A 24,956-nucleotide genomic window follows, 5' to 3' on the forward strand; every position below is an offset into this window, starting at 1 on the left:
ACAAAAACAGTGATGGGGGATGTGAACCAAATTTAGGAAATATGATTTCATTTAGTCACATGTAGATATGTATGTTGCTTTAGGAATTTAAATATCTCTGAGATACTTTATTTTTCTTCCAGTTCATGAAAGAGTTCACATTTTTTCCCATTTGTTTGTTGTGAACATGTTTGCAGAGCTTTCTGTTAACCAGGGTAGATATCAATATGAGTCTTTTCACAAGAGATGGGATGAATGTTTATTTCTTATGCACTACAAAATTTTAACAATCTGAGAATTTTTTCTTTTTGAAAATTAATATCTTAGTTACACAACATTTTGTTTTCCTCAAAACAAAACTGTCAGGTAATTAGTGTTTCCATTTGACAAATGAAGAAACAGCTACTTGAAACTAGGGTTATAATTTAATCCATGTCATGCCCATTATAGTATAGAACTCACTTCTTTTACCCCTAAAATGAAAATTTCTTTAATGAAGTGGAACTTTTTTTTTCTCTAGTGCTATGGTGAGCTATTAGTTTGAGCATCATGTTATATAAGCTGCTAAAAAAAAAACCTCTTTAGTAGATAACTTAAATTAGATAATATTGAGAAACACGCTTTTTTGTATTTAATGTTTATCCAGATTTGTGTACAATCAAGTTGTTTAAAAAAGCCTGTTGTAAATATATAGCTATTTAGCCTAAAAAAAATGCTTCATGTGAAATAGTTTCCTTCTAGATCTAGGGAGAAAGGCTGAATTCAGACCAAAACAGGAATGGGGATTAACCTAAGTAAGAATTGATTATAAGATATTCAATTCTTGACATGTTAGTTTTGGAATAAGAAGTGTTGCAATTGCTTGTCTAAACTGTAGGCTTGTTCCTTTAGTTCACTGACTTTTTTCTTTAAGGAATTGGGTACCAATAAGCGCAGTGATAGGAAGGAAATAGCTTATACACTATTGGCATGATATATTAACCAACTCTTGGTTTTTGAATTGAACACATGAAACAATGCTTAGAAAAGATTGTTTCTTGTAAACCCTTTCTTTATAAAATAGATCTATGAACAGAGACTATCTAATTACTCAGTACATAAATTATTCAGGCTTGATTTCCAAAGAACAAACATTGTATTATTTTATGTTCTGATAGGAGAAGCATTGACTTAGCTTGCTTGGCTCCATACTATGAAATAACAAGGAATGAATTACTGAATTATATGTAATTTTTTTTAAGTTGTGTGTTCTAGAAAGGTACTCAACACGAGTATGCAGATAAGTGAAGATATAGATGATTCTTCTGAGGACAGTGAAACCGAGAGTGAATAGCACATAAATTCTGATTGGAAGAGCAATGTCACTATACCTGCAAGTTGAGAAGATACTCATGGACACATCTGACCCTCTTTAATTCCAAGGAAGAAAAATCATATTGTCTTTAAAAATAGTCACTTCATTTAGTAATGATAAGAATTACTTAGTTGTTAGTTAATACAGAGACCAAAATTAAGGTAATGACAGGAATGACAGGGGCTGGGGCAAAATGGGATATTGAGGAATGTACTAGATACTGGTTACCTGGTTGAAAAATATACATGCCCTTCTGCTTTTGTTCCTTCTCTTCAATATCATTTAGCTTTGGTAAAGTTTAAATTTGATTGGCAGGTAGCAAATTTTGATTTGATCCCCCCCAAGTAGTAAAATATTTTCAGTAAATTAATTTTATTTTAGGTCTGTGCTATAAAACAAAAGATTTAAAATTGATATGATTCAATGGCCTACTTAAATTATTGAAATAATAATTCTCTTCTAATGGGTAGGTTTTCACCTCATAAAATTGTACTTTAACCTAGTTCATTGATCCCATTATTTTCTTATTAATTAGGCCTTAGGGATTTAATAGTCTTCTTCCCATAAGGGTATAAATGTTTGAATCAGTTGGCACTGATATGCATATACAAAACAGTTTAATAGTTTTAAAATAACTGGCTTAGTTTTCTGATGGTACATTTTATGAACACTGAATTCACTATTTGTGAAGAAGAGGTATAATTAATGACTTTGGCATCATTAATTTTAAATTTATCACTAGTACACTGGTGAAAATTGAGTTAACCTAAAGTTGTATCTTTATGATCTCCAGATTATTTTATAAAAGAAATTCATTTGGTCCTATAGTTAAGATTTTTCTGAATGCAAAAGTTACAACTTCCAAATAACTTTTTGTACCATTCAAGTCTGTGATCTCAAATTTGGGAATTCATGTATTTTTATATATATCATGGAAACCAGGGAAGCAAAACAAAGGATGCTTTTTAAGTGAAATTGCAAAGGTTTGCCCTCAGGAAGTTTAGATTTCACAGGTCCTATGAATGTCATTATATTCTTAACCAGTTGACAATATTGAAGTCATCAAAATCACATATTTGGTTGAAAAACATGGAGAACTCAAATTTAGTGTGTACGTACTTTTTTTCAAGCTTTATATCTTCCATTATTGGAATTACCAAATTTTCAACCTTTATGTGATTCGTATTCATTAATGCAACACACGTTTCTGTTTGAACATATTAGGGGAAAAAGATATTTAAAACTAAAGAAATTTAAAATTTGGAAAGTAGACATAACTTAATGAATGGTAAGTTACACTAGTAGTCTTAGAAAGTATTTGGACATTCTCCTTTTTGTTTAGCAAAAAGAAAAAAAGGTCCTGTCCTCATGAAATTTGGTTTTGTTTATATATAAATATATGTATTATTTATATTATATATATATATATTTGAAAACAACCAAAACTCTTCAACTTTTCTGTGAGATGGAGTGAAATTAAACTTTGAGTCTCAGTTTTCTCATCTGTAAAATGGGCTACTTGTGAAGAGAGAATCTCAGGGGGACAATCACAGCACCATTTTAAAGGAGTATTTCTAAGAACAAAGTTAGGACATTTTTTCTGTGATGAGATCAAGTGACAGGATTACCCTTTTTTGCCAAAGTAGGTGAGGATTTTCTGACTTTATACAATAGGTAGATCTAGCTGTGTGTGTATTTCTAACTCTTCTCTTTTGCCACTTGTTAACTTTAAAGTTTAGGGAATGATTGTTTATTGGAAGATGGAGATGAGACTTGAGGAAGTAGTACATAAAAATTCAAAGTGAAGTTAGATTTTCTTTTTGATAGTTGAATTTAAATTCAACAAAAGATGTCAATATCATCCTGTACTTCCTCCAGAGTTTCTCAAAATTTACTTCAAATTAATTTATATGTTTCAACTTGTATTCCCACAGAGTTATAAATAACGAGCCCAATTCAATATAAGTCTTGTTCAGTGAATTCTCTTATTGTGTATCAGAGATGATCCAATAGTCTATAGGATTTCATTACTTTCTATCAGTAGTTATCATTTTTTGCTTACCAGCTTTTGTTGTTTTGTTCTCTTAAGAAGAAACCGTTTTTGTCCATGTTAGAACTGTCTAAATATGTTTAATCCTAAAAAAATAAAAAAGCAAATGGCTAGCTTATGTTGTGGTGGCTTTTTAAAAAAAAATGTTACTATAAATTTTGTTTTTTTTAATTCAAACATTTTTAAAGCCACCAATTGGTTCATTAGGATTTTTAATTACATAATTTCATTATAAAAGTAAAGAATGTACAGGTACCATTTTCTGTATTAGAACATATGCTATTGACAGATTTAAGATTTGCAAAATGTGCAACTTTTTTATAACGGAAACAAGGCTTATACGTTTGAGGTTCCTCTATTTTCTTGAAAAACATTTAAGGTTTAATATGATGAATAATATGCAGAGTTTTGTCTTATGGCTTAATGTCAGGTGTGAATTCCTAATTCATTGTCATGGGAAGTGGGGATATGCCATTAATAAAATGTATTTGTTTTCATATAAAAGTGGCCTCCAGTTTTTTCCTATTTTTGTAATATTTTCAGTGATCAATGACACAGTGTAGTACATAAAGAGCAGGTATTCAGAGGGAGGGAGGGAGGGAGGGAGGGAGAGAGAGAGAGAGAGAGAGAGAGAGAGAGATCTGTGCTTAAGCCACAAGTGATTGTTTTTAGCTTTTTTGCAAGGCAAATGGGGTTAAGTGGCTTGCCCAAGGCCACACAGCTAGGTAATTATTGTCTGAGGTCAGATTTGAACTCAGGTACTCCTGACTCCAGGGCCAGTGCTCTGTCCTTTGCGCCATCTAGCCGCCCCCACAAGTGATTCTTAATGTTTGTGTCCCAGGCTTGAAGGTGTCTGGGGTGTGAGAACAGTTGATCTGAGATAACAGAAGCTGACCTAAATGATATAGGAAAGGAAGATGGAAGTGTAGAGGGAGGGGAGGATGTGGAATAAAGGTCATATTTTATTCTTGGGAATTTTCTTTTCCATATATTTCAAATTCTAATGAAAGACATTTGAGTGACCATAAGAGCCACTGACTTGAGATTTAGGGATGAAATTTGATTTTTTTTTTTACTGACTTTTAAGACTAGAATCAATGTCATGTCAATGATATTCACACAAACCAAGATGGGATCAATTATCCAGATTAGTTACTGTGTTAAACACAGATATAAATTGTGCTTTATTGGTATTGATATTGGTATTGATTTCATTTTAAAAATGAAAGAAGTCTGCCTATGTATATTCATCAAGCTAGATACAGATGGTATAGCTGTGAGTGTTGGTTGAACCTGGATTCAGAAAACTTCATCTATAAAATGATTGGTTTAGATTTGATCACTACATATTCAGCTGCAAATATACTTTTCTAAAAAAGTTCCAAAGGCAATTGATTTCAAGTATAGAATCCTATGTCCAACAAACAAGTGTCCTTATGCGTAGCAAAATGTTAGGTGCTAGAGGAAATAAAATTTAAATATGCAAAAAAGCATTTAACCATTAAGTTTTAAGGAACATACTTTACCGAGAATTATTTTAAATAAGTTTTCTGTTAAATAAGTCACCACAACTGTGGTATTTTATTTACCACTCTCCTAATTTTCAATAGGACAGAGTAGCTTTCTTAGCTTGCTAATTTTAGCAAACCTATAAACTCCAGACCAAGAGAGAATTGCAAATCTTTTTTTAAAAAAAATATTACAAATATTTGGGAAAATTCTCTTGGAAAACAAAATGAAACCAAACGTGTACATCAGGAAGACAATCACAAATAATCCATACAAACATACATCTATTACATGACATCATCAATCATGTAGAAATCAAATGTCAGTTGAGATCTTCTTCTTCTGGTGGGACAACTTCCATGAGCATCTGCAAGTGCATGGTAATGGGTTCTGAAATTCCAAAGTTGATATAATTAGAAATGTATTATAGGTGACATTTAATCTATAGTTATTATAATTAATATTATAATTAATCTTTGATTAGAGATTTTTATTGTTCATTGTCAATAATACAGGGTGTTCCAGAAATCTTGTGTAAATTTTGTGCAGATTTAAACTGAATAGCTGAAAATGGCAAAGTGAACATAATCTTTAATAGCCTAAAATTGCTAGTATAAAGCTTTGAGTTTTAGAACACTAATTTATTACCTTTTGTTTTACTTTCCTCCCCATTTGCATTTCCACAAGCCAGAACTGTCCCCTAAACACTGCCCTGGAGAGTGTGTATTTGAGGCTAAGGTATTAGAAAACACAACAAAAAAAAAACCATTTCATAGAATCTTGAATCAGAAAAGATCTGAGTTCATCTGGTCCAACTATACTTGGAACATGAATTCTCTCCAGAAGTTGCTCAAAAATCCTCCTTTGCTTGAAAACATACTTCTGTAGAGCTGATTCCATGTCTGTATACTTCTAATTGTTAACAATTTTTTCATTATATCAATCCTAACTCTCACTCTGCCTAATGGGGTTTAGCAGAATTCTTCTGATCACTCTTCCATGTAATGATGGCCATCCTGCCTTCCCAGTCAGATCTCCAGCCTCAACATCCCTTTTCCCTTCATACCCTCTTCCTAAGGTATGATCTTAAGGCTTTTTGCTGTTTTGGCTGTCCTTGTGTTTTCTAGTTTTGTCTCTCTTAAAATATGACAACCAGACCTGGAACTCGTCTAATCAGGGCAGAATGCTCTTGACTATACAATCTGATTTCATGGTAAGAGTTTGGGTTTTCTTTTTCCCATATCATGTGGCAGACTCATGCTAGACTTGAGGTCCACTAAAAATCTTTCAGATTGTTTTCAGATGAAACTGCTGTCAGTGATCTATTCCATCTCATCTTTATCAAACTGACTCTTTAACCCAAGACTTTATATTCATGCCTATTAAATTTGTATCTCAATTACTCTTCACATCTACTTCTCAATTGTACTGTATGTAGCTTGATGAATATATATAGGCAGACTTCTCTTTAATTTTTTTTTTAAATTGAACACTTTTGATTAGATATTCTAGGCTCTGAACTTTTTGAATTCTTTACCTGTTAGCTATCTCCACTTTGTACCATCTACTTTCCATCTATATACCTTTATCCAAGTCACTGGCAAAAGTGATGGCCAGGCAAGGCTGCTTGGAGTATTCCATTAGACACTTTGCCTTTCTCCTATCCTAAGATTCCTCTATTACTAGTGATTTTAGTATCTCAGAATGCAATTAATATGGACTGTGATCTGAAACAAAGGCATTATCTATGATCTTTGATTTCAGTTCTCTATTTTTATATGTTCTTTTGAATTTAGAGATGATCTATTTGCCAAGAAAAAAGAAAAACAAAATCAAAAGAAAGTGGTCTGGCCTTACATGTGGAAGTTACTGACCAACTTAAATTTTTTAATAAGCATTTCTCAACATTTACAGTTTCCTTTTTCCTTAATTTTATACATTAATCTCATTCTTTTGAGCTGACATCCTACTGAATTTAAATCCCTAGGATTCTATTTATTCTTTATCTAAATCCTTTAAAATCTGCTCTACAAAATTATAAGAGATGTCATTTTGTCCAGTTTTCTCTGACATGAATTCTAAGATACAGGGGTCATTTATTTTCAAGGTCTTTTCCTGTATCACAGATCCAAGACATAAATGAAGGACCTCCAAGATCTGTCAAAACAGAAAACTTCGGGGAGTGGACATGGGTGCTGGCAATACTGTCAGGATACTGTCAGAAATTATTGCCAATGGTCATGAAGTCATGAAGAAGGAACTAAAGACCATTAAGAAAACAAGGTTTGGGGGCGGAGCCAAGATGGCAACATGAAGGGATTGAGTCTTAGGAGCTCTCTGATAAAACTCATAAGCTAAGGACTCTTAACTAAACTTTCGAGAGGCAGAACCCACAAAGGGACCCAGTGAGCCAGTTCTCCTCAAGGTAACCTGGAAAAGAGCAGGCTCTGCTCCCTGGGTCGGAGGGGCAGCCAGCCAAAGGGGTGGCCCACCAGAGGGAAAGAACTTCAGCCTCCTGGAGGCAGCCCCAAGGCACTGGGAGCCATGGCTCACAGCAGTGGGGGAGTCTCCTGAGCTGCACCCGGGGGAGCACTGGCACAAAGTGGGGAAACAGCAGGGGACCTCTGCCAGAGTGAGCACGTGGAGCCCAGCCCTCAGGGCACACAGCTAGCAGCTTGGTCTTTCCCCGGCCCTGATCCAGGAAACAGAAGCAGTTGGAGCCCATAAGCAGGAGCCCCCAGGGCATGAGCCCATTGAGCTAAGGGAGGGGAGTGAAGAGAGACTGCAGAGCTCTGTTCTCCGCCCCTGGAACTGGACTCTGGGGCTCTGACCACATTCAGATCCTGATCCCAGTCTAGGCCCCCCATAGAACAACAGGGCCCCCCCCCACCTTGGCCCCATGGCAGAGGGGGGGCGCTTATGGTCATTCACAGACCAGGAGGGAGGACAGAGCCTCACACACGGAGACCCTTGTGGGAGTGTCCCAAAAGCTCAGAAAGCACCCCAAAAACCAGGCCCAGGCTGGGAAAATGAGCAAGCAGAGAAACAAAAGGAAGACTATATTTTGCAAATGAGCCCAAGAAGGATAAAAATACTCAGTCTGAAGATGAAGAAACACAAGCTCCTGCATCTAAAGACTCCAAGAAAAACAGAAATTGGGCTCAGGCTATGACAGAGCTCAAAAAAGACTTTGAAAATCAAATGAGGGAGTTGGAAGAAAAACTGGGAAAAGAAAGGAGAGAGATGCAGGAAAAACATGAAATCAAAAAAAATGCTGAAGAAAATAGCATGCTAAAAACCAGCTTAGGTCAAATGGATAGAACAGTTCAAAAAGTTATTGAGGAGAAGAATGCTTTAAAAAGCAAAATTGGCCAGATGGAAAAAGAGATAAGAAAACTCTTTGAGGAGAACAAATCCTTTCAGACAAAGAATAGAATTCAGGGAGATTGATGAATTTACCAGAAATCAGGAGTCAATACTTCAAAACCAAAAAAATGAAAATTTAGAAGAAAATGTAAAATATCTCATTGAAAAAACAACTGATATGAAAAACAGACTTAGGAAAGATAATTTAAAAATTATTGGAATACCTGAAAGTCATGATCAGGAAAAGAGCCTTGACATCATTTTCAAAGAATTACTACAGGAAAATTGCCCTGATATTCTAGAAGCAGAGGGCAAAATAGAAATGGAGAGAATCCACCGATCCCCCTGAGAAAGAGATCCCAAAAAACCAACCCCTAGGAATATTATAGCCAAGTTCCAGAACTCCCAAGTCAAAGAGAAAATATTACAAGCAGCCAGAAGGACACAGTTCAAATATCATGGAGCTGCAGTCAGGATCACACAGGACTTAGCAGCAACTACATTGGAAGCTTGTAGGGCTTGGAATACAATATGCCAGAAGGCAAAAGAGCTCAGAATGCAGCCAAGAATGAACTACCCAGCAAGGCTGAATGTCCTCTTCCAGGGAAAAAGATGGACTTTCAATGAACCAGGGGAATTTCAAATGTTCCTTTTGGAATGGCCAGAGCTGAACAGAAGGTTTGATCTTCAGATACAGGACTCAGGTGAAGCATGGAGATTGGAGGAGAGGGGGGGAAATATGAGGGACTTAATGAGGATGAACTGCATGTATAGAAAAATGATACTGATAATATTCATATGAACCTTCTCAGTTAATAGAGCAGGTAGAGGGAGCTTTTATAGTCGAAGCACAGGAGAAAGCTGAATTCGAAGATAAAATATGGTGTAAAAATGGAGTCAATAGAAAAAAAGGGAAATGGAATGGGAGAAAGAAAAAGGAGAGGGGGGAATGGTCCAAGATATTTCACATAATAAGATTTTTTTTATTACAATGAGCTTTGCAATGATATGGAAGGTGGGGAGGCAAGGGGGAATGAGGGAACCTTTGCTCTCATCAGAGATGGCTAGGAGAGGAGACAGCAAATATACTCCATGGGGTATAGGCATCTGGAGTAAGAAGAAGTGGGGAGCAGGGGGAAGGGGTGGGGATGTGAATAAAGGAGGAGAGGATGGACCATTGGGGGAGAGTGGTCAGATATAACACATTTTCTTTTTTACTTCTTGCCAGGGGCTGGGATTGGAAGGCCTGTCCAGGACTATAGGGCCAGGTGGATTCTGGGCCTAAGGGGTGGTATGGGGGCTCAGGGCTTCTTGGCCCCAGGACCAGGGATCTGTCTGCTGTGCCACTCAGTGACCCTACAGCAGAGTCAGAGTGAAAGGAGAGAGAAAATCTAGTACATGGTAGTGGACAAATAAGAAAGGAGGGAGTTGCGATCAGCAATGGCAACGGTGGAAAAATATGGAAGTAACTTTTGTGATGGACTTATAAAGAATGTGATCCACCCGTGACAGAGTTGTTGGTGTTGGAACAAAGACTGAAGCATAATTTTTGTTATTATTATTTGGGGGAGGGTGCAGGGCAAGTGGGGCTGGGTGGCCTGCCTGGGGCCACATAGCAGGGTGATCTTTGGGTGTCTGGGGCCGGATTTGGACCCAGGTGCTCCTGCCTCAAGGGCCAATGCTCTGCCTGCCACCCAGCCACCCCTACTATTATTACTATTTTATTTTATTTTGGGTCTTTTTTTTTTTTCTTTCTTTTTGGTTTTTGCAGGGCAGTGGGGATCGGGTGGCTTGCATGTCACACGGCTGGGTGATTGTTGGGTTTACAAGGCTGGATATGGACTAGGGTGCTCGTGGCTCCAGGGCTGGTGCTTCATCCATTGTGCTACCTGGCCATACCTACAATTATTACTATTATTTTTTTAATTTTATTTTTTTCTCTCCCCTTTACTTTTTTCACCCAAGCAAGTCTATCTATATTCATGGGGGGTATTTTGTTTACTTGTAAACAAGAGTATTTTATTAATGTAAAAAAATTTGTACAAAATGAGAATAAAAAATAAATTTAAAAAGCAAAAAAAAAAAAAGAAAAGGTTCATTTATTTACCACATTGCTCCTCCATGAAAAGTAGGGAATGGCAGAAGGAAAAATTGATTTTAGAAGTGAACTATTTTGTCCAAAGTGAAATCCACTCCTCTAGAGGGCAGTGGGTCCCCTCTTACTGAAGAACTAGAGAAGCAGAAACAACATGATGATTTGTAAGTGTTAGAGAAAGATGGGAGTTTGGATTAAATGTCCTTATGAGTTTCCTTACAATTAGTACCTAGTGGAGACACAGAACTCTAAGGTCATGGGAAAACCAAAGATAAGTGGGAAAATCAGGACATATCTGCATCAATGAACCCATGATATTAGAAATATTTCATAAATCACAATTTCCTAAAATTTTAAGAATGCATAGAATCTTTCAAATTAGACTAGAGAGCAATTATTACATCACTGATTCATATTAGCATGACAGACATCTATATCAACACAGAAATATTCAAAAATAAAAGGGAGTCAAATAGGACTTGGGTTTCTGGAACATTAAAATATAGGGTTAGTAGTCTAGTCAAGGATGAAGGGGACTTAGGCTAAAAGATTATTTGCCTAATGTTCTGCAAAACTAATCCAAAGTGTTCAATTTTAAAAACTGAAAGAAGTCTGCCTATGTATATTCATCAGGCTAGATATAGTACAAAAGAGAAGTAGCTAATGAAGGAGAGAAGAGTAATTGAGATACAAGAGACTAAATCCAATAAAGATAGGAGTAAAACTCCTGGCTTCATGTTTCTATAGATCGATATAAAAAGTTTTAGAAAACAAACAAAAGGAATGAGAGGTTCTAATGTAAGGAATCATGAAGGGTATATGACAAAGGTCCATAGAGTCAAAATTATGGTTTTTCTGGAAGCCATATATAGCTGTGAGAGCTAGATTGTAAAGAAAGTTGAGCACCACAGAATAGACAGTTTAAAATTGTGTTTCTGGAAAAGAAAAAGTACTTTAGACAGCAAGGAGATCGAATCAATCAGGGCAAAGAAATTACTTCAGACTATTTACCAGAAGATCAAATGTTGAAGCTGAAACTGAAATGCTTTGGCCATAGAATGAGAATTAGCAGACTCATTTGGAAGAAAAAAAAACTGATGTTGGGAAAAATTGAAGGTAAAAGGAGAATGGGACAGCAGTGGATGAGATGGAGAGATAGTGTCATGGAAACATTGAACAGGAGCTAGATTAGACTTCAGGAGATAGAGGAAAGAAGGGCCTGGCATACTATGGACCAAGGGGTCATGAAGAGTTGGACCCCACTGAGTGACTCAACAACAAAGGAAGCAAAACTGACCTTAAGCTGCACAGATTTAGTGGGATGGAACTTATGCCAGACAACTGGTTCTAGATTGACATGCTTTATTAGTAGTGATAGTAGTGGTCAATAAGTAAAAGGGTGTGTGAGTGAATAGTATTGTATATTAAATATAGATAATCATGTTAGAAAAACCAGGAATGGGGGTAGAAAATGTAATAAATCCTTTGGATGAAGATTGATTGAGGAAGAAATGGAGGTAATTTTATCATTAGATTTTACTAAGTATCACCTGGATAGAAAGAGGAACTGTATAAAGATTTTTGGAAAAAATTATAGGATCATATATATATTTTTTAAATAATGTTTTCAACAAAAATATTTTCCTTCCCTCCCACCTTTCTTCTGCCTTCTCTCATTAAAAAACTCATAAAAATATGCATGGTCAAGCAAAACAAATTCTCATAGTGGTCATATCCCCAAAATATGTCTCATTCTTCATTCTGAGTCCCTCACCTCTGTCAGGAAGTTGACTTCATCTTCACTCCCCTGGAATCTTAGTGGACCACAGATTTAGCACTAAAAGGGACCTTTATAGTCAACTAATCAAACCTCCTCATTTAACAGATGAATTAAACTGGATAACAGAGAGGTTAACTAATTTTCTCAATTGCCTATTGAAAAAGGCAATAAACAGTAGAGTCAGGATTTAAACCAACACACTCTGATGTCAGATCCAGAGCTCTTTCCACTGAATCATACAACCTTTCTCAGAGGCATGGTGGATTCATGGTGAAAGACTTCAGTTAGATATTTGTTAGAAAGCTCTGCAACAAATAGAGGAGGTGAGAGTTTCTAAATTTTCCTTAATGCTAACTGAAACCTAGAAAAGTTAAAAGAGTCAAGAAAAAGTCCTATATTTGATTGTTACTACTAACTGGGAAGAATTGGTTACAAAATGGAAAGGATAGGAACCTTTCAGGGAAATGACTGGTTCCCTCCTAAGAGTCTGTGACAGAGAAGAAGAAAGTTAGGCATAGTCTGACATGCACCTTATGTTTTGGGAAAGGAGACTCCAAAGTTTTCAAAAACTTTATCAATAAAAATTCTGTAGGGTAAGTCTGAAAGATGAGAAGACAGCACACAATAGAGGCTGATTGGGGCATGGTCCTATAAAAAGAATAACAATAGTATATGGTAAACATAAAATGAATAATAAAAATAATTTTTATCTACAACTAGAAAAAGAATAAAAAGGCAGGGAGGAGGACAGGACCAGAAATTAACTCCTAGGGCTCTCTGAACATTCAAAACACACTTTTAAGTTTAATCTACATAGACTAAATAAGCAAGAGAATAAGTCAAACTCTGATTTGTGAATTTGTCAATTTCTGAAGAGAAAATGCTAACACTGAAAATTTAATAGTAGGTTCTCAAAGGAGTAAAAGCTTCAATCTCCACCCTTGGATAGAATTTCTGTTTGGGGTGAATAGGATGCTAACTGATGACAAAGAAAAGGTACTTTCTTGATTTCTTTCTTGCCTTTATAAAGGAAAGTAAACTTTGGACTGAAAAGAATAGAACAAAAATGATAAAGCATTTACCCCCTCCATGATGAGTGAAGAAAAAAAAGGCAGTACCTTGCTTCCCTGAATGAATTCAAGTCATCTGACCCAAATTAACTACAACCTCAGGTCCTGAAAGAACCAGCTGATGTGATTTCTGAGCCTCTTGTCAGTAAGATGTAAAAAGAACATAGAGACCAAGAAAAAGCTATAGAAGGGCAGGGACTATCTGGAATTTCAAAAAGGGGGGAAATAGTCTGCAATCTATAGGATAGTAAGCTTGACTGTAATTTTTGGAAAATTTTTTAGAACAGATCAAAGAGACTAATGAACTTTTAGAAAAGGAAGAGATGATTACTAAGAGCTTTTCATCAAGAGTAGTCCATGCCATGAACTGATGCTGAGCAAGATGAGCAAAACCAGAAGAACATTGTACACCATAACAGTAGCATAGGGTTGATAGACTTGCTTGTTCCATCAGTGCAACAATCAGGCACAATTTGGGGGTATCTATGATGGAGAATACCATCTGTATCCAGAGAAAGAAATTTGGAGTTTAAACAAAGACCAAAGACCATTGCCTTTAATTTTTAAAAAAATGTTATCTTGTGTAATTTTCCTATCTCTTATACTTTATTTTTTTCCTTAAGGATATGATTTCTCTCACATGACATCCAACTTAGATCAATGTATACCATGAAAACAATATAAAGACCAACAGACTGCCTTCTGTGGGGGAAGGGAAGCAAGATTAGGGGAAACATTGTAAAATTCAAAATAATTTTTTAAAAAAGTAGTCCATGCCAGACTAATCTTACTTGGTTTTTCTGTCATGTAGAGCAAGACTATGCTATAGATGGAGTTTATCTACATTTTGAGGATGTAGGATGTATTCAAGGAAGACTAGGTGTGAGGCTGCTAAGCCCTCTTCAGGGATGTTTTCCACCTTTGATGTCCACCTGAGCCACCTAATTCTCACCTGTGGCTCCAAGAAGCTGTTGCATGCACAGTGGCCACACCTTGGTAAACTGTTTCAGCAGATAGACTGAAGCATATTGTGGGTAACTGAAGGGTCTCAAACCCATTGGTGAGTTGGGGGGGGCACTACCCAAGCATGTGAAGTCTTCCGCTGGTCAAAGTCCTGTGGTGACAGACAGCAGCGAGTGTGACTATAATGGGAGTTGCAGTCACAACCCTGTACACAGGCAGCCCAGGTCATCAGGTCATCTCACTAGAAGCAGCAGCCCTTTGAAGGATTGCACTGCTCACCTCCTGGTGTGAGGAAGGGGCTAGAAAAACTGTTTGCTTACCTAACCTTGATCAGATTACCAAGGCAGGTGGGGGATCCCATACAAAACACACACAAAAAGTTCTTCAAAGATTCCACTTTGCTGGAAAGATTCTTGCCAGAGTTGATAGACTGATCCTTTACCTGGAAGATGGTCACCTCCCTGAGGGCCAGTGTGACTTCAGAAAGCATAGAGAAACAGTGGCTATGATGTTTGCTGCCGACAATTCCAGGAAAAACACCAGGAATAGAACAGAGGTCTGTACACAATGTTTGTAGATCTGACCAAGGCCTTTGATACAGTCATGAGCTATCAAACCATTATTAAAGATATTTGAAGTAAGGTTTCCCTTTCCTCCACCCATCTTATAGCTTCTCTTCTGTCAACTATCACTTGGGTGAAAAACTCTCAAGAGGGACAGTTCTTTGCTAAAGCTATAAAGGTGATTATAGAAGAAAACAAATTAAATTTATATTACATTAAAATTTAAAGCTTTTTTGTGAACAAACTTAAGATTGAATTTAAAGAAATACTCAAAGGTTATGAACAGGCAGTTTTCAAACCAAGAAATTAAACTGTAATCATATGAAAAAAATGTTCCAAATCATTAGTGATTAGAGAAATGCAAATAAAACTTCACACCTATCAGATTGGCTAAGATGACAAAAAGGAAAAATGATCAATGTTAAAGAGATTGTTGAGAGGATTAGGGCATTAATGTATTGTTGGTGGAGTTGTGAACTAATGCAACCAATCTGGAGAGCAATACAGAACTATGCCCAAAGAGCAATAAAACTGATCATATCCTTTAACCTAGCAATACCAATACTAGGTCTATATCCAGAAGAAATTATAAAAAAATGGGTAAAGTCCCAAATGTTCCAAAATATTTGTAGTGGCAAAGAATTGGAAATTGAGGAGATATCCATCAATTGGGGAATGACTGAATAAGTTATGGTACATGAATACTATGGAATATTATTGTTTGATAAGAAACTATGAATGGTCAGACTCTAGAGAAGCATGGAAAGAATTATGTGAACTGAATTCAGGGAGAGGAACCAAGAGAATATTGTACATATTAAAAACAAAATTGTGAGTTCACCGACTATAATGGACGCAGCTCCTCTTAGCAGTTCAGAGACCTAAAACAACCCTGGGAGACCTGCTATGGACAATACCACTCACATCTAGACAAAATAAAAACCCCACCAAAACAAAAAAAACACAGAATCTAAATAAACACCATGTTCACCATTTAAAAAATTTCTCTTATATCTTTCCTTCCTATCCCATAGCTTTCTTTCTTTTCCCTTAGTCCTAATTCCTCATATACAAAATGACTAATATGTAAACATTAAACACAAAACTGACAGACAGGGAGAGTATTTACATCAACCATCTCTGATAAAAGTCCAGTATCCAAACTATACTGAGGACTATCACAACTATATAAGACCAAGAAACATTTCCTAATAGAGTCATGGTCAAAGAATATGAACAGTTTTTAACAAAAAGAATTACTAATTATAAACAACCAGATGAAAACATACCCCAAATCACTAATGATGAAATATTGGCAAAAATGAAAAAATAAAAAGTAAAAGGCTATGTGGAGAGACAAGAGCACCAAGAACCCTTATGATGGCAGAGTTGTGCATTAGCACAAGCATTCTAGATGTCAATTGAAATTCTTGTGTTTTTTTTTTTTAGGGCCATGGGGATAAGTGACTTGCCCAAAATCACAGTTATGTAATTATTAAGTGTCTGAGGCCACATTTGAACTCAGGTCCTCCTGACTCTAAGGTCAGTGCTCTATTCACTGCGCTACCTAGGTGCCCCCTCAATTGAAACTCTTAAAGTAACTAATCTTCCAATGAGTGGAACTTGTCAAGAGAAAAAAACTAAAAATACCTGTAAGGAAAAGTTCCTTGACAGATTTATACAAAAATAAAATGGGCTGCCTCAGTAGATAGAAGGCTTCATCTTACTTGGGGTCTGACAGATTATAGGAGGAGGAAATCCTGCTTTGTTCTAGGTTCTGAGTTAAGAGCTTTAGAATATTATCTTCTCACAACCAACCTGCAAAGTAGATGCTGTTATCCTCATTTTGGAGTTGAGGAAACTGAAGCTGACAATTTAAATCACTTGGTCTGGGTCAAGCTATTAAGTGTCTCAGGCTAGATTTGAACGCAGGTCTCCCTGACTCCAAGTCTAGCACTTCATATATATACCTTGACACCCAAATGCTTTTTTATTAAGTGTAGTTTATACTAGGTGGACGCTAAGATTCCTTTTATTTCTTTCTCTCTCTCTCTCTCAGATAATGGAATTAAGTGATTTACCCAAAGTCACTAGTATCAAATGTCCAAGGTTGAATTTGAACTAAGGTCCTCCTGATTCCAGGGCTGGTTCTCTATTCACTGTGACACCTAGCTGCCCCTATAATTTTCAAATTCAATAATTCTGTGATTTATACTATTTGACTCAGTAACCCCATTACTGGACCTATTTCCCAAGGAGGTAAAACAAGAATAAAAAGTCAAATATAATAATAACAATAATAATAATTAGCATTTCTATATTCCTTTAATAATTGTAAAGAAATTTATAAATGTCTCATTTAATGCTTACTGAACTGCAAGGTGGATACTTGTCTTAACCTTTCTTTGCAGATAAGGAAACAGAAAGTAAGAAGTGACAGGACTTGCCCAGGATCACACAACTATGAGAAGCAAGATTTAAACTAAAGTCTTCCTGATTTCAAGTAGAGCATTCTATCCATTGTACCACCTAAATGTTCCGCAAATAAATTTACCAAAATATTTATGGCAGCAAAGAATTAGAAACAAAGTGGGTGCCCATCAATTAAAAGGTAACTAAAAAAACTATGCTATTAAAAATGTAATGGAATATTGCTATGTGATAAGAAATTAATGCAAAGAAACTAATGAAAATTTGCATAAACTAATGCAGAGGGAAGGGCAGTTAGGTGCCATAGTGAATACAGTGTTGGATCAGGAGTCAGAAAGACTCATCTTCCTGAGTTCAGATTTGAACACATTTACTAGTTGTGTAAAATCCTGAGCAAGTCACTTAAACCTGTTTGTTTCAGTTTCCTCATCTTTAAAATGAATGGGAGAAAGAAATGGCAAACCACTCTAGTTCCTTCACCAAGAAAATCCCAAATAAATCAAAAAAACTCAGACATAATTGAAACAATTTAACAACAAATGCAGAGTGAAATTATTAGAAGCAAAAATGTAATATTCATAGCAACTACATAGTGTAAATGAGGCGGCCACTAGAAAGCTAGCTAAAAGACCAGTGATAGTCTTGGAAAACAGACTGTAAAGCAATCCACTCTCTTTGAAACAGAAGGAAAGTACAACTGCAGAATGTTGTCAGATTTGGTCGAAGTATTAGGTATTTTTGCGTGATTATTTTTCTTTGCTACAATGGAAGGTTTAATTTGGAAGACGAAAGGGTACCTTTCCAGAAATGATCATGTATTGAATATAAGGCACCAATAAAACTTTTTTTGAAATAAATTATGAGTTCTGTGGAAAAAGCATATTTAACTATATGAACAAATTCATAAAATATATCAGAAAGAATATAGATAGTTTCAGATCTTAAGGGCAGAAACTGATGCTATGCTTACTTCAATACCTACCAAATTAGTATTTTATTTTTAGGTTTTGCAAGGCAAATGGGGTTAAGTGTCTTGCCCAAGGCCACACAGCTAGGTAATTATTATTAAGTGTCTGAGGCCGGATTTGAACCCAGGTACTCCTGACTCCAAGGCCGGTGCTCTATCCACTGCGCCACCTAGCTGCCCCTCCAAATTATTATTTTACATTGCATTATTTACATCTCATGAATTCATGATTTTTTTAAGCTAAATTTTTTAAATTGAATTTGGCTTTGATTCTTCCATAAAGACTTCCATTCTTGTTTTTAGTGACTGTTGCAATTTAATTTTTAAATTAACTTAAGTAGTCTCATTGGAATATTGTATGCATGATGGTTTTTATCCTATACATCTAAATTCTTCACAGAAAATCCAATATATGAAAAGTAAAAAAGTAAACTACAGTCTCTTCTGTAGTTCCCATTCTGCAAGGGGTTAAATAAAGAACTACCTTGATCATTTTTTTTCTTTTTTGTCATAAAGGAAACTGCTTAGTATATAACTGTGTATTTTGCTGAGACTGTTTTTGTTATATTTCAATTGAATAATATAGCTTTTTTTTAGGTTTTTGCAAGGTAATGGGGTTAAGTGGCTTGCCCAAGGTCACACAGCTAGGTAATTATTAAGTGTCTGAGGCCAGATCTGAACTCAGGTCCTCCTGACTCCAGGGCCGGTGCTCTATCCACTGCGCCACCTAGCCACCCCAATAATAAAGCATTTTCAAAATTTTCCCCATATGCCCTTAAGAAGTATGGCTATCCTTGTTCTAAACTATCTACCTTTCTTTGGCCCACTGCTAGCCTTGCACTAGCTGTTGTCAAATGCCAGTTAAACTATGATTTCTGATACCTGACTAAGTCTTCCTCTTTTCTCCACATCTGGTATTACACCTTAATTCTACAGCAGCCACTTACCCAATATAAGCAGATCTTGGGAGAATGCATTGATTCATCCCTAGGATTCGATAGATTAACCTACTTCTTCTGGGGGGGTCAAGGACAAATTAAGTTAATGAATTTCTAAAAGCCATTAGATATTTGATATTATCATTCATTTTTTTTAAATATTAAATGATGAGCTATGTTACTTTCTAGGACCCTCTGGGTATGACTCTTAAATACAGGGCACTTGTTTCAGTGGTCAGTTAATTTTGGTTACATTTTCAAATATTTGACAATTAAAAACAGCAATTCAATGATTAGATGGAGAATTGGTTGCCTTTTTTGTGTGGGTAGGAGTTTTATTTAAGGACAGTGTCAAAATGCTCCCTTTTATCTATTAGTTTCAATAATCAATTGCTTAGCAGAGAACTATATTTTATTTTCAGAATATTCTCAAATATTTGTTTGTACTTACTTGAAATCTTCTGTACCCAGCTGAATTTGTGGTAAACAAAAAGAAAATAAAACAGAAGTCCACTTAGTATAAATAACACACAATATAGATATGGTAACTGTGGATCGCTGATGATGGGTGCCAGTACTAAGTAAATTGAAATAAGTGTCACCAAGATGGGAATAAAAATAGGCACCTGTAAAATAAAACAACAAATTGATATTGGTTATGCGTTTATTTGTATTCAAACTCTGCTTTACCTAATAGAAGAGATCATAGAAGTAGGAATTTGCTGAGAGGCACATTCAACTATATCAAATGTTCAAACTACTCTGTACTGGTTGCATTACTAATGCTCTCTCTCTCTCTCTTTTTTTGGGGGGGGGGGAAGGTTTGCAAGGCAAATGGGGTTAAGTGTCTTGCCCAAGGCCACACAGCTTGGTAATTATTAAGTGTCTGAGGTCGGATTTGAACTCAGGTACTCCTGACTCCAGGGCCAGTGCTCTATCCATTGCGCCACCTAGCCACCCCATATAGTAGCTCTCTTACACAAGCTCTAGATCCCTTATAATTGTTTTGAAAAAGCTCTCATTTTTCTTATTTTTTTAGTTAACATCCCTCTCATATCCCTATCCACCACTGGAGTTAAAAAGAGAAGAAAACTCTTCTAATAACTATAAATTGTTGAGCAAAACAAATTCCTACATTGATCAGTTCCAAAAACTATATGCTTCAAAATGAACCCTGAGTCCATCACCTCTCTCTCTGATGGTAAATACATGCTTCATAATTGGTCCTCTGTCTCATATTTGATTTTAACATTGATCAGCATTCTTAAATCTTTTAAAAATAATTCCAACTTCTCTAGCACTTTCTTAACAGCTTTGCCAGATAGTTTATGTATTCTATCTCTGTTTTACTAAGGAGGAAATGTCTTCTGAGAGGCTGAAATTTACTCTTGGTCAAATACCTAGGAAATATGTGAAGTGAGATTTCAGCTCATTCAGCCCCTAACTCTGGAGCTGTTTACACTATATCGTATAGCTTCTTTGTTTCAGACACTGAAACACTTCGTTAAGATTTATTAGTACTTAGTTTTAACTGGAAGTGCTATATTGACACGTTAACTTTGGCTATAACAAGAGAACATCTGGCACTTATAAGGGGTAGGGATATGCTACTTTTTAATTTCCCTGAAGCCTTTGGGTGGCAACTATTTATGTGTCCCTAAACTGTCATGCCTTAGCAGAATGTTTGCCAAAGGGAGCTAACTTCATATACTGCATAAAGTGGAAATATGTTTCATGCATGTTTCAGCCTTGGTAATATTTTATTAAATATGTACATAAATAGGAATCAGCTAATCTATTTACCTGAGGAGTCTTATGGTATGAAAATTATGTCAGAGATAATTGTGATGGTTAATCAGATAAGTAAGTAAAGGTATCAAGTTAGTAAATAGTAAAAATAAAAATCTGGGAACCTAAGATTTCAATCAGTCAATTAACATGCACCTAATACAAGTCAGATACCAGAGATTACAAAGCCAAAAACAAGATCAGAGCTTACTCTCAAGAATCTTTTATTCTATACTTTCCCTACACTATATATGTATTTGTAAATAAATGTAAAATATAGACAAAACAGAATTTTAAAAAGTACTCAGGAAAGAAAGGAAAGCTAAATCTTAAATGAAGGGGAAGGATTTTTCTTTTTAAATAGTACCTACCTTGATAGGTCTTTTAAGGTCTTTCTTTGTAAATCTCATCACAACCAGTCCTGCAATAGTCATTCCATAAAATAGCCATGAAGCAAAGCTGAAGTAGTTAATTAATGTATTTATATCTCCAGGTATGATGTACAGGATAGCAATGATACTCTAAATAATGGAGAGAATGAATTTTGAGGTTACTGATGCTTCCTGAAAAAAAATTCCTCCTATAATGGCCTAGATTTGAAGAGGTGGTTTGGAGAGGAGGGAATGTCATACCTTGCAAGCAGCAAAGGCAGATGGGAACATCTATTACTGGCTTCCTTCAAGCTCATTAGAACCAACTTGATATATTTATAAGCATCTGATATTGCCATGACAAAGAGAAAAAAAAAGCTGAACTGGCCTACCAACTCTTACATTTAATTCCACTAGTCTTCTTACTCAAATTCATTTGGTTTTGGGGAAGAGAGGGCTTTGTATTAATCATGTCAACATCATTTGGCCAAGATTTCACTCCTTTCTTCCACTTCTTTGCTTACATAGATTCTATAAATTGTGATCTAGAATTGAAAAAAAATTCAAGTATCTGTAATGTGGGGTCGGGAGACTTGGGTAGACACAGGATGGATGGTTTAAGCAGGGGATGACAAACTAAGGCTGGAATAGTCAAGAAGGAAGAAGAAACTTGGTAAATCATTGAATATGAGCAGTAAACACAGACATCCTCTCCAAGGAATAAAGGAAAGAATGCTGTTTATTTGGAAACCATTGTGATTAACAATTAACATTTTGGGGTCTTAATGGTTTACCTTGAAGAATTTGTACTCACATAAAAGACAATGGCAGGTGCTGGTGTTAAACGCTTAACACTGATATATGAAAGCATCTTTAACATGTGACCTTCCCGTCCTGCCACGTAAACCAATCTGACAAAATCAAAATATGAGTTAGGATGCCCAGGATAGAATTGCATTGGTCCACAGAGAAATGTTTTCACATTTACTGAGCTGAAAGCATATACTGTAGTTTAATTAATGAAATAAAACATTTAGTTGATAGACAAGTTTAGCTTTAATAAAATAGAATTTAGTTGATAGATGAGTTTGGATCTCAACTTCATGACTGGATGAGATGGTGCATCTTGAAGAAGTAAACTTTATGTTTTGTAAGTGTAATATTAGAATGTCATGGCCCTTGGAAGAAAATATGGCCAGTGTATTCTGATTTCTCTATCTCTCTGAATTTAGTACCTTCTCTTGACTTTGTCCTTCATAATATTAGCAGAATAATCTTCCTAACGTGCAGTTCTGAATCACACTGTTGTTGGTTGTCATTCATTTTTCATTTTTGAAGAAGACCAATGATATCATAGGGGGTGTTTTCACTTGTGAGTAAATTAATTGAGAGAAGCCTGGGATGCAGTGGTTGAACTTGGTGTCTTCAATGTCCGATCAAACTCTAAACATTCCACAGCACCAGCTACAGCAGCCTTCATGGCCCTTTGAACAAATTATTCTTATTTTTCCAGCCAGCCAGGGGAAGTCTTCAAGTGCTTGTAGACACTCCCCTAATTCACCAACAGGTTTGAAGTCTGTTGGTTTCCCACAATGTGCTTTAGCCTGTTTGCCAAGACAGTTTTACTGTGGCCTGTCCATTGCACATGCTATAACTTCTTGGATCTACGGGTGAGAACTCTCCTGTTGAAAATCTTTAAACAGATCTTCATTCTCTTCTAAATAAAAGTTCAAATTTCTTATCTCAGCATTTAAGGCTTGCTACAATTCGGTTCTAATCTAGCATTTCCACACTTATTTAATAATACATCTAATCACATGCACTTTTGTTCTACATAACTTGGATTGCTTAAATTTCCCTATATCCTTGTCTTCTCCATGTAGTTGCGCTAATGTTATCCACTGTTTAGCCTCACATCTATCCAATCTCCACCCACTGAAAGCTTTCTCTGTCTTCAGGGTCTAGCACATATATCACTTTCTCCATGAAATCTCTCTGATTCTCTCTACTTGGATATGAATTTCCCTTTTTCACTATCAAAACCTTCTCAGAACACTCTTCCATGTCCTTTGCATGTTATAATGTTATTATATTTATATTTGTATTCCTGTCTTATCTCCTTTATTAGATTAGTAACCCCTTGAGGGCAGGGACTTTTTAAAAAATGCAATAAAAGTTTATTTAAAAAATATGAAAACCTAGATTTAACCTTCAGGCCATAGTTTGCCAACCCATGATCTATAGAATTGACCTTGAAGGCAGGAACTTTTGTAATTCATTTTTAATCCTTAACACAATGCCTTTAATAGAATAGATGCTTAATATTTATTTGAATTTTACTCCTTGAGGAATATTTAATCACAAAACTAATTTATTCTACTCATGCTTAATACAACTTGTTGTCCTGAACCTTTACCTTCCAGCAGTGAAACAGGTGCCATTAGCAGCTCCAATCGTCGAGAATGCCACAAAGAGTGGAACAATCCATGAAGCTGGATAGAGAACTCGGTCGCCAAAAGTCTGGAAAGGAGAAAAGAAGTTACTCCAGAGGAAGTTAAAGGTTCTTTGGACATGAAAATTCAGTTCTGTACTTTTTGTGTGTATAAGATGTATCAATTATCTTTTTTTTAGGTTTTTGGCAAGGCAAATGCGGTTAAGTGGCTTGCCCAAGGTGTCTGAGACTGGATTCTGACTCCAGGGCCAGTGCTTTATCCACTGCACCACTCAGCCATCCCCTGATGTATCAATTATCTTAAAGTGTTTTCTTTATATTACATTAAGCATTGATTTGTCTTCAGTGGACAATGAGCTGATAATTTAGACCAGAGGTGTTAAATACACATGTAGCCCACAATTCTTTTGTGTCCATAACCAGATTAATAAAATTTAATTGGAAAAATATTGAACAAAGTAAGTTAGACTATAATAAGATATAGATAATGTCAATACATGATTTTCTAAGTTAATGTGTGACCTACAGGGATCTTCAGATATGGTTGCTTAGAGGTCCCTGCCTCTGAGTTTGACACCACTGACTTAGACTTCTTTTCTCTATCCTAAGCCACAATCACTAATTGGGTGGGATGCTTGATATTCTAATTTTACAGCAACTCTGCAGAAGGGATTTTAGGGTTAGGGTTGGGGTTGGGGTGGAGTGTTGTAAGAAATGATGGCTGCATTTTTTGCTGAGGGGGGAAAATGATCTTTAATGCTTCTATCTCCTGGGAAGAAGTATCTGAGCATCTTTAATGATTCAAAAGAGTGTTTTCTTTCTATGCCAGTGTTAGGGGACATCTCATTCTCAAGGGAGGCATATATTTCTGATCATAGGATCACAGATTCATATCTGAAATACATCTTAGACTAGGTCAGGCTCAACTTCTTGATTTTATAGATGAGAAAACTGGGACCCAAGGTCACACAGGTAGTGTTAGATCCAGGATTCAATTACAAATCTTTGATTCCAAAGTCAATATTTGCCCCCAGTATATTACCTAATTGTATTGGTTACTCATCTTGATTATAAATGAAAAAGTCACCCCCAACAAAAATTTTGAGGACAAAGTACAGTTAGGTGGTGCAGTAGATGGAGCCCTTGTCCTGGAGTCAGGAGGACCTGAGTTCAAATTTGACCTCAGACACTTAATAATTACTTAGCTTTATGACCTTAGGCAAGTCACTTAACCCCATTACCTTACAAAAAATGTGCCAATTTTTACTTGGGAGGGTCATT

General features: G+C 36.0%; 2 protein-coding genes across 2 annotated transcripts in view; one reads left to right on the top strand and one right to left on the bottom strand.

Annotated features, from left to right (window-relative positions):
- TDRD12 (tudor domain containing 12) overlaps positions 1–1,834 on the top strand; it is a 62,863-nt gene extending 61,029 nt beyond the window's left edge. Inside the window, exon 31 of the mRNA XM_074211484.1 lies at positions 1,221–1,834. Coding sequence (XP_074067585.1) covers positions 1,221–1,312 — 92 coding nt within the window. The 3' untranslated portion in view covers positions 1,313–1,834. The remainder of the gene's footprint in view (positions 1–1,220) is intronic.
- The window catches only part of SLC7A9 (solute carrier family 7 member 9), a 62,847-nt gene continuing 38,092 nt past the window's right edge, over positions 202–24,956 (bottom strand). The window contains exons 9-13 of the mRNA XM_074211482.1: positions 23,640–23,743; positions 22,038–22,134; positions 21,224–21,373; positions 19,516–19,690; positions 202–5,282 (exon numbers count right to left, since the gene is read on the bottom strand). Coding sequence (XP_074067583.1) covers positions 5,215–5,282; positions 19,516–19,690; positions 21,224–21,373; positions 22,038–22,134; positions 23,640–23,743 — 594 coding nt within the window. The 3' untranslated portion in view covers positions 202–5,214. The remainder of the gene's footprint in view (positions 5,283–19,515; positions 19,691–21,223; positions 21,374–22,037; positions 22,135–23,639; positions 23,744–24,956) is intronic.

Source organism: Macrotis lagotis, chromosome 1 (genome assembly GCF_037893015.1).
Source record: "Macrotis lagotis isolate mMagLag1 chromosome 1, bilby.v1.9.chrom.fasta, whole genome shotgun sequence".
Classification (NCBI taxonomy): Eukaryota; Metazoa; Chordata; class Mammalia; order Peramelemorphia; family Peramelidae; genus Macrotis; species Macrotis lagotis.